General features: G+C 36.5%; 1 protein-coding gene across 1 annotated transcript in view; it reads left to right on the top strand.

The window, feature by feature from the left end:
• LOC129280514 (protein FAM135A-like) overlaps window positions 1-16590 on the top strand; it is a 43733-nt gene that overhangs the window by 11505 nt on the left and 15638 nt on the right. The window contains exons 4-11 of the mRNA XM_064112527.1: window positions 2233-2375; window positions 5251-5321; window positions 10406-10579; window positions 12089-12221; window positions 13005-13158; window positions 13821-13870; window positions 14530-14685; window positions 16203-16440. Coding sequence (XP_063968597.1) covers window positions 2233-2375; window positions 5251-5321; window positions 10406-10579; window positions 12089-12221; window positions 13005-13158; window positions 13821-13870; window positions 14530-14685; window positions 16203-16440 — 1119 coding nt within the window. The remainder of the gene's footprint in view (window positions 1-2232; window positions 2376-5250; window positions 5322-10405; window positions 10580-12088; window positions 12222-13004; window positions 13159-13820; window positions 13871-14529; window positions 14686-16202; window positions 16441-16590) is intronic.

Genomic DNA, 16590 nt, shown 5'->3' with positions numbered 1-16590 from the left:
AAACGATTCATCAATGATATAATGTTGTGAAACCTCTGTACTTGTCCTCTCATAAAGAGAACACCTCACCTTGTGATAGACTCTATAAAAGTAAGAATATACGTGAAATAAGTACTAAAGTAATGAGGGAGTTGTACGTGTGTGACATCACAGATCTTGGTCGCATTGCCAATGGGAGGATCTACATGGCATTAGTGATCTCAATATTCAAATGCTCATAACTTTCTCATTATTCATTCAATCTTCCTCAAACTTTCAACAATATGTTTCTTTGATTTTTCTCTTTGATATGGATTCAGCTGGTTTCAAGGGTTTCATTCTCCTTTAAACATATGATGCCAAGCTTTATTTGTATCACTGTACCTGTAGAGCTAATATCGTATGGGGTTTTTAACAGAATTTCATCATCTACCTACAGTGAATGTGTTTTCACAGAAGGGCAGAGAATTGGATTGTTCAGAACAGTGAAGAAGCACTTTTTAACATGGAAAGCTGTCAAGGAATTTATTCTAGATTTTATCCCATTGACTTTGAACACAAATTGTTGAGATTTTGTTGCAGAGCTATGTTTACCAATGAACATTATACATGTAGGCCTACAAATAAACCATCTTGAGAATTACTGGGACGGCGGATATGATGTACATATGTGATGTACAGTACAGTGCTAGATATGAAGTCCAATGTGTTAATTGATATCTCCTTGGTGCTTCATTCAGACCATGTAATAAATCAAGTGTCCATGGAGTGAATGTTGTTATAAATTGAAGATTAAGTGCATCAATTGGTACCAAGTTTACACTGCTAATTCAATAACAAAATGCCAAATTTGCAATTCATAATTCTAGTGGTGTACTGGACGTTTATTGGAGTATGCTGTGATGGGTGTGACAGTCCTAAAGAGAACTGTACAATGTATGAAATTATTCAATTGAGCTGAAAGAACTGTAGTACGAAGCACAAGATATTGTAGCCCACAGCCAACTAATGTCATGCACTTGACATGCACGGGGTGTACACTAATAAGCAGTGTGAATGAGCCTACTGAGGTTAATACATGGCTTCTAGGCTGTTCTATTTTGAGGATTCGTCTGCGATAGAAATAGTTGGATGAGATGAAAGTGTTCAATTGTAGATTAGCACTGTTTGTGCCAGGCATACATGGTAATAGGAGAAAGATTAGTTTTTTTTAAAGATTTTTAATTTTTTTTAATTTTTGCCAATTTACGTACAAAGCAGTCTTAAGTTCTCTTTCAGCAAGTCAGGGGATTACAAAGAAATGATTTTACAGAAATGAAATAGGGACAGTGATTATCTGTTTAAAAAGATAGCCTTTCCATTTAAGAAAATCTTGAATTCTGTGACAGCATGTCTGAAAAACAGAATTTCCATTTCCCCATAGAGTTTGTATACATAAAAAGTGACAATTCCGTTAACATAGAGATCAAAATACATGTATTACGCACCCACTCACACAAATACAAACACTGAAAAATATTAACAGATTTCTTCATATTGGAAGATTTTTTTCGTATATTAAAGAGAGTGACGATTCTGTTTTGTAAATAATTGGCTTTTTTGTTGAAAAAAATTGCTTCATTGAAAGAAAGATGAAACAAAATTGTATTTCTCAAATTCTAATTTATGATCATCATCCAAGAGATCTTTAACCTATCTTTTTTGTTTTCATTGATATGCAAACTACTTATAAAATGAATATATTCGAAAGGCAACTATGTTTATGACCTCTTTACAGTACATACATTTGTTTGTCTTTATAGGGAGGTTCAACAGTTTTCCTGTATCATACATGTATATTTGTATGCTTTGCGATATCAATTTATTATCTTAAATACATTTTTGTTAAAAATAACGAGTACATGTATATACTTCATTAAAAAAAAATTACTATATCGATCTCTCTAAACTTGAACACCTTCCTTATAGGCCCCAACCATACTACAGTATGTTGATACATTGAGTTTGGTAATATTGTTTTAATTACCTGTATGTAATCAAGATTGAGTCTTGTTTGTGAATAGTGATGTTTTTCTTAAAAATACATTAGGGCCCATATAAACAATGTCATATTAAAGACTACTTAATGTTTTACCCGGGCATTTAAACAAGATATACATGTAAAAATGAGTTTAATAGTAGTTTGAAAATTTTAAATTATTATTCTGCCATTGAAAAGCTTTCATTTCTTGTTTCTTTTCTCTGTACTTATAGCTTTTGAGCTGGTTGCCCCACCGTGCATCACTCAAGATAATTTGGCGATTTCAAAGACATTTCAGATTCTCTACAAGAAAGAGGAGGTTCAGCTCGATGACTGCATTCTCTTCAAAGTCTATCTACTTGTAGACAGTACTAAGGTAAACAGCATTCACTTTTAGGATGATTGGCTGATTGCTTTCAATTTTCAAGTATATTTTTTAGGTCATGGTCAAATTGATAAAATTATGAGAAGCAGTATGTTTTATGTTTTTACCCTATTCCCCATACCGTACTTTAATGGTGGAGAAATATTTTTAGATCTAACATTTATAGAATTTGTCAAATGGGCTGATATTGAACAGGTTCTGTACTTATTACAGATTTATGTCACAATTGGCTATCCATTGTTTATATATTTATGTATATATATTTATTGTTAAACCACACATTTAGGCTGTAAAAAGCTTTAAGTTACAATTAGTTTGCTTGTGCTAAATTGCAGAAAAGCTCAAAGATCTGTATTCTTGCTATTCATGTACATTACATGGCATGTCAATTACTTGTATAGTGCATGTACATGTGCACATAATTTAAAAATGCTCATTTTAGATTTGTTTTCTCCAGTTTGTGCCCTTATAAATAACCATGCCAAGAAATATGACAAAATCAAGTTTAAATTGAAGTTAAGTGTGGACATAGATGTACATGTACAGAAAACAGAAATCCCAACACTGACACATAGAAGATGTACATGAGAAACAATTTTATTTGATAGAGTTCAAATCACACTTCTGTCGGTGGATATTGATTCTATAATATCAAGGATATGACTCATGCCCTCTATGTACTTTATTATTCATTATTGCTTTCACAGAGGAATGGGATAGCCGTGTTCACATGGTTGCTTGATACACTGAGAAGTGGGATAACCATGTTCATATTATTACTTTCACTGAGGAGTGGGATACATGTTGCTGTGTTCATATTGTTGCTTTCACTGTGTAGTACAGCAGGATCCACGTTTTTTTTATTACTTTCACTGAAGAATGGGATAGCAGTGTTCATACACTTTATTTTCACTGAAGAATGGGATAGCAGTGTTCATACACTTTATTGTTTTCACTGAAGAATGGGATAGCAGTGTTCATACACTTTATTGTTTTTTCTGAGGAATGGGATAGCTGTATTCATATTGTTACTTTTTAATACATTGTGTAGTGGGATCCCTGTTTATATTTACTACATTCACTGAGGAATAGGATCGCCATGTTCATGTTGTTGCTTATATTGTTTCACTGAAAAAGTGGGATACATTTGTAGAGCTCTCTTTTTTTGTGACGCATGACGTATGTACATGTATCTTGCTTTGTTCAGGATATTAATTTTTTGTGAATGAAAGCAAAGAAATTACATGTATGTGCACATACATGTATATAGATGTACACATGTATGTCAGTAAAAAATGATGAGGCTTTAGTCTCATAATTTTCCTCACAGTCATACATACTTGTAGCTAATAGACAATTGTACATGAGTTTTATAATATACATTGTTCATTGACATTGTCTTAACACAATTTTTGTGATTTCAAAGAGATTGTACATGTACAACTGGTGTACATGTAGACTGCATATGTACATGTATGCACTGGTGTGAATGTAATTGATATAAAGTGGCAAAAGTGCTAGATATTTGACCGGGTGATATTGATATATTTTCACCAGCTTGAATATACATGAATCTTGTATTGATTGACCATGTCTGAATCACTATACTAGCCTGGTCACTATTCATTTCATTTCAATGAAATGAAATGAATTTTCATGATTTATTTATTTGAAGTAAAACAATCATAAACATACTGCAGCTAAAAAGCTGAAATGTAATAAGTATACGGTAAACAATTTTACAATACATGCAGAATTGCAGCATAAAACAATGTATATATATATAAAAACTAATGGTGCATTAAGAAAAATCCAGTATAGAATATGAAATGATAGTGAAAATATTCAGTTCATGAGATTGATAAAATTCAGTATTGTCCTGTGTTTAAAACGGGAGGTCATACAATTTGTATTGCATATACCGGTACCTTTTATTGCTGGAGAAAATACAGTACAGTGAGTGTGTTTATTCATCTGCTCAGCTCCCTCATATTGCCTAGGTGGTGCATATGTTTATTTATTTTATTTATTTATTATCAATTTGGCAATTACAATATTTATGATTTATATATGAATTAAAAAAAAACTTAAGTGAGTACATGTAACTTAGCTGCATGGGTTTGGGACAAGCTAACTTGATGACCCAAGGGTCTCCCTCCCCGACCAAGGTACATGTACCCAGGACCGGTCTGTAATAACTGATAGAACATTAAAAAGAAGATTTGTATCATAATGAATTGAGAAAATTGGTAGTAGATAATAAGACCAGTCATTATATGTATAAACATGCATTATACATGTATATAAAGTATCATTAAAAATCAGAATTGGAAATAGTTAACTCGTAAAGCTGCATGCAAGAAAGAGATTGAAATCAAAAGAAATACCTACTGTAATGGTTTGACTGTGCGGCCCAGAAATGTTGTTTTCTGAAAATACATGTAGTTTTTTCCTTACAAATTTCTTACATACAGTGTTCATGTACCGGTACATCTATTTTTCGTATAGATTTAAATCAAAATATCACATAATGATAATGCTAAATTTTCTCCTCCAATACATGTATGTCAAACTGCCAAGTAATGCTTTGCAAAATGCGTGTATAAAATGATTGTACTTAAAAATAGACTTTCCTTATCTGTTCGTATTCCTTCCCATGAATAGTCTAACTATAATTTGCAATATTACTTGTATCATTGGGACTCATTTCCCCTTTATTTTCTTAGATATATCTTTGCTTTCTTTATTCGCCCTATATTCCATTGTCAATATTTATTTCATCTATTTCTTTATATATCTATCTCTGTCTATTCATTTTGATATAATTTGACCACATATCGTTTTTTATTTCATTTTCATTTTATAGATTGAGGAATGTATCAACAATGCTAACATCCAGTTGGGTATAGAGCTTCATTATGGAACCAGTGAACAGCCGTAAGTCTCACTTTTTTCCTCTTTCTCTCTCCTTACTCTGTGCCCCTGTCTCTATCACTATTTGTCTGTCCATCCCTCTTTCTATTTCAAACTCTTCCAAGTCTTTGGCCTGTATTCTCAAAAGAGGTTTCAATTATGGTACAAAACCATGGTTTATCACGCTTCAATTAGGCACCGTTTGCTTAAAGTACGATTTTGAATTTTTTTGTTCCATCTGAGAGCTGCATGAGGTTCTACACTGAATTTAGAAATTTTGACTAGCAAATTATTTATGCTAATTTATATGAAATTTATTCATAAATCACAAAAAATTCTTCTTTTCTGTAATTTCTTCATCAATTTCAATTCTGTTTTCTCAATTTATGTCACCAATGTAACTACAGTGTCAACTGGGCTGAAATTGAAAATTGTGTTGAATTTCTTTGCGAGATGCCGGATAAGCTCCACATCATTGATGTGCTAGCTGTATCATGGTGCAATTGAAACCTCTTTTGAGAACACAGGCCTCTTTGCCTGTATCTGTATTTGCCTTCCTCTTCCCTCTCTTGCTCTCCCAAGTCTCACTCCCCTTTCTCTCTCTCTTTCTCTCCCACCCTCTCTGCCTTTCTCTTTGATCTATGAAGAGTTGATTTTTTTAGTGTTTTGCCTTCCCCGTAAAAATGTAATCAAGGCAAGAAAAAAATGTTGTCAGGGCCCTGTGTTATAAAAATTTATGATGAGGCAATCAATCAAGACTTGATGGCGATCAAGGAACCTCCAAATCATATTTGTCTTTACAGGTGACATGACATAGGGTCCTGAGACATTTGCTCCTGTCTTAAAGGGATGATCCAGGCTGAAGATATTTATATCTAAATATAGAGTAAAATTCATAGAGCAAAATGCAAAAAATTTCATCAAAATCGGATAACAAATAACTACTGTAAGTTATTGAATTTTAAAGATTTGCATTCCGATGAAACTGGAATAATGCAAATCTTTGAAATTCAATAACTTTGTTATTTGTTATCCGATGATGAAATTTTCAGCATTTTGCTCTATGAATTTTACTCTATTTATTTAGATATAAATATCTTCAGCCCGGAGTATCCTTTTGATATCTCTGAGGGCATAGGGATAGATTTTTTATTCAGAATAGTGTAAAGGTAAGGATTATGGTTTATTTAGTTTTTGAGGTTAGGTTTTATTTTTGGCTTTAATAACGTCCACATTTTCCATTGGAGCAATTGTCGCCGCAGCAAATATCATAGAACCGTCTGTAAAATGTGATCGTGCTATCAAAGCGACACTCCTAGTAAATTTAATATTTTTGCACTTAACTCACTTTATTGGCATGAGATGAATACCTGACAGATTTTCAAATGGATTCTGTTATTCTTTGTGTGTTATATTGAGAACTGAACAAGGCTAAAAAACACAAGAATAACAAACGTTAGTAAGATTTCCTCTTCTTTGATTTATATCAATATCTTCTCCCATCCAGACCTGTTACACCCGCTGCTCTTGAGCTGGTTAGCAGTCGTACCATCCTCCTTCATCTAGGGTTGTATTCACTGTCATCTTCTCATTAACTTGATCATTATCAATATCTTCTCCCATCCAGACCTGTTACACCCGCTGCTCTTGAGCTGGTTAGCAGTCGTACCATCCTCCTTCATCTAGGGTTGTATTCACTGTCATCTTCTCATTAACTTGGTCATTATCAATATCTTCTCCCATCCAGACCTGTAACACCCGCTGCTCTTGAGCTGGTTAGCAGTTGTACCATCCTCCTTCATCTAGGGTTGTATTCACTGTCATCTTCTCATTAACTTGATCATTATCAATATCTTCTCCCATCCAGACCTGTTACACCCGCTGCTCTTGAGCTGGTTAGCAGTCGTACCATCCTCCTTCATCTTGGGTTGTATTCACTGTCATCTTCTCTCTAACTTGATCATTATCAATATCTTCTCCCATCTAGACCTGTAACACCCGCTGCTCTTGAGCTGGTTAGCAGTCGTACCATCCTCCTTCATCTTGGGTTGTATTCACTGTCATCTTCTCATTAACTTGATCATTATCAATATCTTCTCCCATCCAGACCTGTAACACCCGCTGCTCTTGAGCTGGTTGGCAGTCATACCATCCTCCTTCATCTTGGGTTGTATTCACTGTCATCTTCTCATTAACTTGATCATTATCAATATCTTCTCCCATCCAGACCTGTTACACCCGCTGCTCTTGAGCTGGTTAGCAGTCGTACCATCCTCCTTCATCTAGGGTTGTATTCACTGTCATCTTCTCTTTAACTTGATCATTATCAATATCTTCTCCCATCCAGACCTGTAACACCCGCTGCTCTTGAGCTGGTTAGCAGTCATACCATCCTCCTTCATCTTGGGTTGTATTCACTGTCATCTTCTCATTAACTTGATCATTATCAATATCTTCTCCCATCCAGACCTGTTACACCCGCTGCTCTTGAGCTGGTTAGCAGTCGTACCATCCTCCTTCATCTAGGGTTGTATTCACTGTCATCTTCTCATTAACTTGATCATTATCAATATCTTCTCCCATCCAGACCTGTTACACCCGCTGCTCTTGAGCTGGTTAGCAGTCGTACCATCCTCCTTCATCTAGGGTTGTATTCACTGTCATCTTCTCATTAACTTGATCATTATCAATATCTTCTCCCATCCAGACCTGTTACACCCGCTGCTCTTGAGCTGGTTAGCAGTCGTACCATCCTCCTTCATCTAGGGTTGTATTCACTGTCATCTTCTCATTAACTTGATCATTATCAATATCTTCTCCCATCCAGACCTGTTACACCCGCTGCTCTTGAGCTGGTTAGCAGTCGTACCATCCTCCTTCATCTTGGGTTGTATTCACTGTCATCTTCTCTTTAACTTGATCATTATCAATATCTTCTCCCATCCAGACCTGTAACACCCGCTGCTCTTGAGCTGGTTAGCAGTCGTACCATCCTCCTTCATCTAGGGTTGTATTCACTGTCATCTTCTCTTTAACTTGATCATTATCAATATCTTCTCCCATCCAGACCTGTAACACCCGCTGCTCTTGAGCTGGTTAGCAGTCGTACCATCCTCCTTCATCTAGGGTTGTATTCACTGTCATCTTCTCATTAACTTGATCATTATCAATATCTTCTCCCATCCAGACCTGTTACACCCGCTGCTCTTGAGCTGGTTAGCAGTCGTACCATCCTCCTTCATCTTGGGTTGTATTCACTGTCATCTTCTCTTTAACTTGATCATTATCAATATCTTCTCCCATCCAGACCTGTAACACCCGCTGCTCTTGAGCTGGTTAGCAGTCGTACCATCCTCCTTCATCTAGGGTTGTATTCACTGTCATCTTCTCTTTAAATTGATCATTATCAATATCTTCTCCCATCCAGACCTGTAACACCCGCTGCTCTTGAGCTGGTTAGCAGTCGTACCATCCTCCTTCATTTAGGGTTGTATTCACTGTCATCTTCTCTTTAACTTGATCATTATCAATATCTTCTCCCATCCAGACCTGTTACACCCGCTGCTCTTGAGCTGGTTAGCAGTCGTACCATCCTCCTTCATCTAGGGTTGTATTCACTGTCATCTTCTCTTTAACTTGATCATTATCAATATCTTCTCCCATCCAGACCTGTTACACCCTCTGCTCTTGAGCTGGTAAGCAGTCGTACCATCCACCTTCATCTAGAGTTGTATTCACTGTCATCTTCTCATTAACTTGATCATTATCAATATCTTCTCCCATCCAGACCTGTAACACCCGCTGCTCTTGAGCTGGTTAGCAGTCGTACCATCCTCCTTCATCTAGAGTTGTATTCACTGTCATCTTCTCATTAACTTGATCATTATCAATATCTTCTCCCATCCAGACCTGTTACACCCTCTGCTCTTGAGCTGGTTAGCAGTTGTACCATCCTCCTTCATCTAGGGTTGTATTCACTGTCATCTTCTCATTAACTTGATCATTATCAATATCTTCTCCCATCCAGACCTGTTACACCCGCTGCTCTTGAGCTGGTTAGCAGTCGTACCATCCTCCTTCATCTAGAGTTGTATTCACTGTCATCTTCTCATTAACTTGATCATTATCAATATCTTCTCCCATCCAGACCTGTTACACCCGCTGCTCTTGAGCTGGTTAGCAGTCGTACCATCCTCCTTCATCTAGGGTTGTATTCACTGTCATCTTCTCATTAACTTGATCATTATCAATATCTTCTCCCATCCAGACCCTCTTACACCCTCTGCTCTTGAGCTGGTTAGCAGTCGTACCACCCTCCTTCATCTAGGGTTGTATTCACTGTCATCTTCTCATTAACTTGATCATTATCAATATCTTCTCCCATCCAGACCTGTTACACCCGCTGCTCTTGAGCTGGTTAGCAGTCGTACCATCCTCCTTCATCTAGGGTTGTATTCACTGTGACCTTCTCTTTAACTTGATCATTATCAATATCTTCTCCCATCCAGACCTGTAACACCCGCTGCTCTTGAGCTGGTTAGCAGTCGTACCATCCTCCTTCATCTAGGGTTGTATTCACTGTCATCTTCTCATTAACTTGATTATTATCAATATCTTCTCCCATCCAGACCTGTTACACCCTCTGCTCTTGAGCTGGTTAGCAGTCGTACCATCCTCCTTCATCTAGGGTTGTATTCACTGTCATCTTCTCTTTAACTTGATCATTATCAATATCTTCTCCCATCCAGACCTGTAACACCCGCTGCTCTTGAGCTGGTTAGCAGTCGTACCATCCTCCTTCATCTAGGGTTGTATTCACTGTCATCTTCTCATTAACTTGATCATTATCAATATCTTCTCCCATCCAGACCTGTTACACCCTCTGCTCTTGAGCTGGTTAGCAGTCGTACCATCCTCCTTCATCTAGAGTTGTATTCACTGTCATCTTCTCTTTAACTTGATCATTATCAATATCTTCTCCCATCCAGACCTGTTACACCCGCTGCTCTTGAGCTGGTTAGCAGTCGTACCATCCTCCTTCATCTAGGGTTGTATTCACTGTCATCTTCTCTCTAACTTGATCATTATCAATATCTTCTCCCATCCAGACCTGTTACACCCGCTGCTCTTGAGCTGGTTAGCAGTCGTACCATCCTCCTTCATCTGGGGTTGTCTACCGGTCTTCACAGCCATATACCAGTTCTCTTTGATTACTTCCACCTGTCTGCCATTTCCATGACGATACATGGCACCATTACCAGCTTGCATCAAGCTACATTCAGGTAATATTCTCATCATAAGTTGTACATGTATCTTTGTATGTACATTCATCAAGCATATTAGTGTTCTTGAAAGAAATAGGTGATTAGGCTTCAATGTGTATTTTAAATTTACCCCAACTTGCCCCAAATTGCATGCTGTACATGTAGCCTACATGCTTTGTCTCCAATAATCTTTTGGGAGTTTCACAAAAATAAACTTTTTGATCAACTTGAATACGATATGCTAAAGTATGAGCACAATATTTTTTTTGAAATGATATTTCAAATAACTTAACATGTTAATGGTAAATACAAATCTAGTATACTTTGCATTAAACTATGCTTTTAACTAAATATGATACAACCAATAGCAAATATGATAATTTAGTATACTGTAGGCACTGAAATAAAAAGTAACAAGAAACAAGTTACCCTCGCAATTATTGATATTATATAATGACATAATGTTCTTACAGTGCATATCACATTATCCTCTATACATGTATGTGCTTACTGAGGACTTATTGTAGTATTCTTCAATTCAATGTTATTTCATTAAGAAATGGTTAATTGGAGGAAACATCTGTCACAGCTAAAAGCTTAATAAAACGTTTCCAAGGGATATGAAGTTACATACATGTAGCTTCTTAAAGGACAAGTCCATCACAAGGAAAAGTATATTTGAATAAAAATAGGAAAATCCAACAAGCATAACACTGGAAATTTCATCAAAATCGGATGTAAAATAAAAAAGTTATGACATTTTAAAGTTTGGCTTAATCTCACAAAACAGTGATATGCACAACCTGGTCAGTATGCAAATTTGGAGACTGATGACGTCATCCACTCACTATTACTTTTGTATTTTAGTATATGATATTTGAAATATTCTTATTTCTGCTCATTTTCAAGTGAAACAATGATTAATTCCTCCCTGAACATGTGGAATTAGCATTGTTTAAAACTATATGGTTCAGTCAACTTAGTCCTTATTGTCAAATCTGTAAAAAATGAAATATTGTATAATTCAAACAAAAAACAAAAGAAATAGTGAGTGAGGGACATCATTGACTGTCTCATTTGCTTGTCACTGAGTTGTGCTTATCACTGTTTTATGAAAAATAAGCGAAATTTTAAAATGTCATAACTTTCTTATTTTACATCCGATTTTGATGAAATTTTCAGCGTTATGCTAGTTTGATTTTTCTCTATTTTTTCACATCAACATTAATCTGAGGTGGACTTGACCTTTAAGTATGAAATAATGACTACAAAGAATAAATTGGATATCAATTAATGAAGGTTATCAAAAGTTAGAGCCACGTCTTCCCCCACAGGAATCCTGTAACCAGCATTTTATTTTTAGTCATCATAGTTACCATAGATAAAACAATGGGGAAAGCTGCAATGAGAGACGCATAGCATCCTTGTAGTGGGATTCCTGCAATTAAGATGTTGCGTAGACTTTTGACAAGTTTATAATGCAGAACAAGATATGGAATTTTTCCACTTTTTGTTTGATTTTGATAGTGTCCCTCGAGCTCCTAAGACTGGATGGCTGAACAAGATATCGGGAGGGAATTCCCCTGCTAAACAGATTCCTATACCAACCTTGGAATGTGTTCTCTTTGGAAATCATACAAGACCTCCTATTAGCGCTAGTGTAAGTCAAAGCCTATTTCTTGAATTTCTGGGCCCGGTATTACAAAGAGTTGACATTGATCCGATCAACATCAATTCTGGAAAGCCAGCAACATCAACATTTAAAATACCTGTTTGTTCAAAATATTATCTAGATATGATTTATATCAATGATTTATATCAATACATTCATTGCTTCCTCGAAAATTCAGTTTGCTTCTCTTTGTTTTCAAAGGACATTGTGCAAATATCCTGTTGAAAAAAATACGACATTGATGGATATCCATATACATGTACTTGAGGTTGATCGGATCAATAGTAACTCTTTGTAAGTCAGGGCCCAGTTGTGTGCATTTCAGTTTATAAGTTCATGATTCTTAAAACTTGTCAAGACAACGAAACTTTTTTTGGCTATTAAAATGAAAGATTTAAGAATATAAAAGACAAGTTTTAAGCATAGCCTTTAGAGTATTTACAGAACTAGATTTGGAGATTGGTGCTGTCTGATTGTTATAGAGCAGTGCTTTATAGAATTCAAACCCACGTTCTGATGAGATAATTCAGCTTAGTATGTTTGTACAAACAGATATTTCATTGTCAATTTTGTTGGATTTTCGTAAAATAATTTTTGTGATTGTTACCAGAACTAGAGAATGTTTAACAGAGAATTCAGTTTGACTGAAAGTCCTACGTAACGTCATGATTATTGCAAGGTCTCCCTCAAACCAATGCTCCTTAATGAATCAATAAATGCATATACAGGTATACCATGCAATGAAAAGCCCCTATCTGTTTTCAATTCTAGGTGGATAAATATGCAGTAGCTGCCAGCATACTATCCCATGCATACAAGATATACCGGAGTTTATGTTTGATTCTGCTCCGCATCAGAACGGGATTGTGTCAAAGCTTCAATGAACTCATCTCATTACTTCCTCCAAATCAACAATTCAGTGTCGGTAGGTATATATCTGAAGTTTTTAGAGATTTATTTTGTTCAGATGTATTAAGCTCGTAACAACAAACCATGTTTACATGAGAAAGCACCCATGGACTGACCCACCCAGTAGTAGAGATAGTGGTGGTGTAAGTGGTGGTTTTGGTAGGGGGGGTAGTGGTGGTGGTGTTGGTGGTAGTGGTAGTAGTAGTAGTAGTAGTAGTAGTAGTAGTAGTAGTAGTAGAAGTGGTAGTATTGGTGGTAGTAGTAGCAGTAGTAGTAGTAGTAGTAGAAGTAGTAGTAGAAGTGGTGGTGGTGGTGGTAGTAGTAGTAGTGGTAGTAGTGGTGGTAGTGGTAGTAGTAGTAGTAGTAGTAGTAGTAGTAGTAGTGGTAGTAGTGGTAGTAGTAGTAGTAGAAGTAGTAGTTAGTTTGTAGCAGCAGCAGCAACAGTAGTAGTAGTAGCAGCAGCAGCAGTTGTAGTTAGTCATAGTAGTAGAATTAGTAGTCATTTTCACTTTAGAAGTTGTAGTAGTAGTAGTAGCAGCAGCAGTAGTAATATTTGCTACATTCATTATATTCTTGTTTGATACATCACCCACCTAAAGCATTCAAGTCTTTATTTAGTAAGTTCTGCTAATGCTTGATGGATCTATCTATTTATTGTATGTTTATATTCTATCTTAGATCCATTCAACGACAGAGAGAAGTTAGATGTGATGTGTGAAATTGTAAGGGTAAGTATCATCATTTAATCTTTAGCTTCTAACTATATAGACTTTCCTTGGAAAGTAATACATAAAAAAAAAATGTTTACCGTTTCTGGAGTTAACCTTCATTTTACAAGGCAGATATTGGGGGAGGAAAATTTATACTGTTTTTGATTTGTTTAGCAGACTTTGTTGGAAGTATTGTTGATGTTGTTTGGAGTAGAAAACACTTATCAAGCTTTGTGTGGCAGATTGCCCATTCTACCTCCATGATCGACTGTCTTGTTGACGAAAACAATTTTTTTTCCCGAAAAGAACCCCTTATAAAAAACGCTTGTATGGGTCTGATGGAAGTCTTGGTCTAGTGGTTACGACTCTTGTCTTTCAATCAGAGGGGCGCGGGCTCGAATCCCAGCCATGGTGTGTTTTCCTTATATACCGTATTCAACTTTGAATGAAATTGAATGTCAAGTTTAGAAATTAATATTTGTTTAGCTTTTAACATGAAAATATCCTTAAATGAATTCCTATCCTTGAATGCTTGAGCGCCTGATCAGGGTAGCCATGCTAAAGCTGGGGTAATAGTATGCTGTGCTTAGAAAGTGCTATATAAATGTTGTATCATTATTATTTTGTGACAAAATGAAGCAAAGTGCCATCAAAGTATTTTTCTCTCTTATGCATAGAATCTGAACAGTGAGGAGGAGATCGTTGAGTCAGTGAACACTTCCTTAGCTCAGCTCTCAGGTGAGATCTGTCTGATGTGGACTCAGTTCATGGATGTCTTGATCGGCCAAGAGAGAATTAGAGTTCATCTAAGAGATAGATACCATCATGCTAGGGTGAGTCTGGTGATTAATATAATGGGGGATTTCTGGTGTTGGTGTTGTTCTGGTGTCGGTGTTGTTGCTGGTGTTGGTGTTATTCTGGTGTTGGTCTGGTGTTGGTGTTGTTGCTGGTGTAGTGTTGGAAGCAGGCACAGATCTAGCATGATTAGACACAAAACCATTTCAGGGGCCATGTGTTTGCACAATAGTCGACTGCCCCAAACTATTGTGTCTAATCTGACTATATCCTTGCCTGGTTGGAAGCACGAGTTTGCGAATATGGTTTCATATCACGTTACTGATAGCTCAACTCTGTGTAGGAATCCCAATATAAAATATATATAGTGCATCCCCCCAAAAGGAAACCCTTTTTCAGAGACAGATTTCACAATCATTAAATATGTTTTTTTTACTATAAATTTGATACACATGGCAGATGTGGAATCTCATCTTGAATTTGAAACCCACAGCTTAGCAAATCGTTCACGCATGGCAAATTACAAACAGTAAATATTGAGGCATATCAGAAACGATTTGCACAGAAACTCATGTGTGAATCTGAATCCACTCTCATTTCAGGGATCAGCGAGAGAATGGTAACAAAGAATACAAAAGAAATGCTAATGAGCCAATCGTCAAAAAAGCATTGTCGTATCTCGAACCAATCTTGTCCCATTTTTCTCCGCAACCTGGTTTTGATATCAAAATTTCAAACTCGTCTTGCTCATTAATGCGTGATTAATGCATTAATGCGTGAAATGTTCGTCTCGTATTAGGCATCAAAATAAAGAAAAATAATTGAATTATATGATTATGTAAATGAAATATCATAATTCATTTGCCTTTGAAGAAAAAAAGATATGAGAATCCCGGTTTCTGTTTTTTGTGGGATGCACTGTACAGGCTTTCCTCCATTCCCTGTTATATTATCTAAGATGAAATTTGATGATTGGTTATTCGGGATGCAGGATTCCTGCAGGAGAGATGTGGCTCTGAGATTTGACAAAGTGCCTTAGTGAGACTTCTCCTCATGCCAGTCTTATTTCAAATTGAGTGCTGTGCAGAGTTAATTTAGATATCTGTCCAATACGTATGGACCCCTACGAAAAAGAGCAGTGGCTGATCGGGTATTCCATCCCACGAGTGGTAAATAAAAAAAATACCAACACCAAGAGGTCAATGCAGGTCTTAAAATATCCGACTGTATAATCCTTACGATGGGAAGATACCCTCATAATTACTACTAAAATATTTCATCACTTTGATGTTCAACTAGAAGGGGTAGCTTTCCCTCAAAACCTTTGTATTTAAAAATACATGTACCATGGTATGGTATCAGTGTGAAAATCGACGTGGAGTCGGTTTGAATAAAAGCAGAAGAATGGGAGAAGTACAGTGATGAAGGTATGACAAGAATTTCAAGGAATTAACATTATTTCTGCTTGGGAAGAAAGAACACTGTGGCTGAGATCAGAATCTAGAACCCCCTCTGGTTGATAGGCTTATTTTGTTAATATTTCATCCAAACAAAGGTTCAGCGATTCTCTGAGGCTTTCTTTACTCTGAGCCATCCAAAGTCAGACTGCCTGACATTCAACGAGTTGAGCAGTACGGGATATCCCTCAATAGTTCAGACCTTGAGAGGATCAGCCTATGGTTCCACTCTACCACCTCTATCCATTGAATGCAGTGAACTAGATGGAGATGCTAACTCAGTTCCTATTGTCTTTGAGGATCGTTATCGGGATGACATCACAGAGAGTCCTGCAGGTGAGGATGGTCATAGGAACGGGGTTAATTGCCATTTGGTCTACACCTGCTTGGTCTATTTTTCATTTGGTCTCGTCCCGATCGGTTTTACAGACCTGCCAACCAGTACGTTTTAGCCGTATTTAGTACGATTTTGCAACCAAAATACGG

Source organism: Lytechinus pictus, chromosome 17, assembly GCF_037042905.1.
Source record: "Lytechinus pictus isolate F3 Inbred chromosome 17, Lp3.0, whole genome shotgun sequence".
In the NCBI taxonomy this organism is placed as follows: domain Eukaryota; kingdom Metazoa; phylum Echinodermata; class Echinoidea; order Temnopleuroida; family Toxopneustidae; genus Lytechinus; species Lytechinus pictus.
Note: the sequence above shows the minus strand (reverse complement) of the source record. Positions and strands in the feature narration are given on the sequence as shown.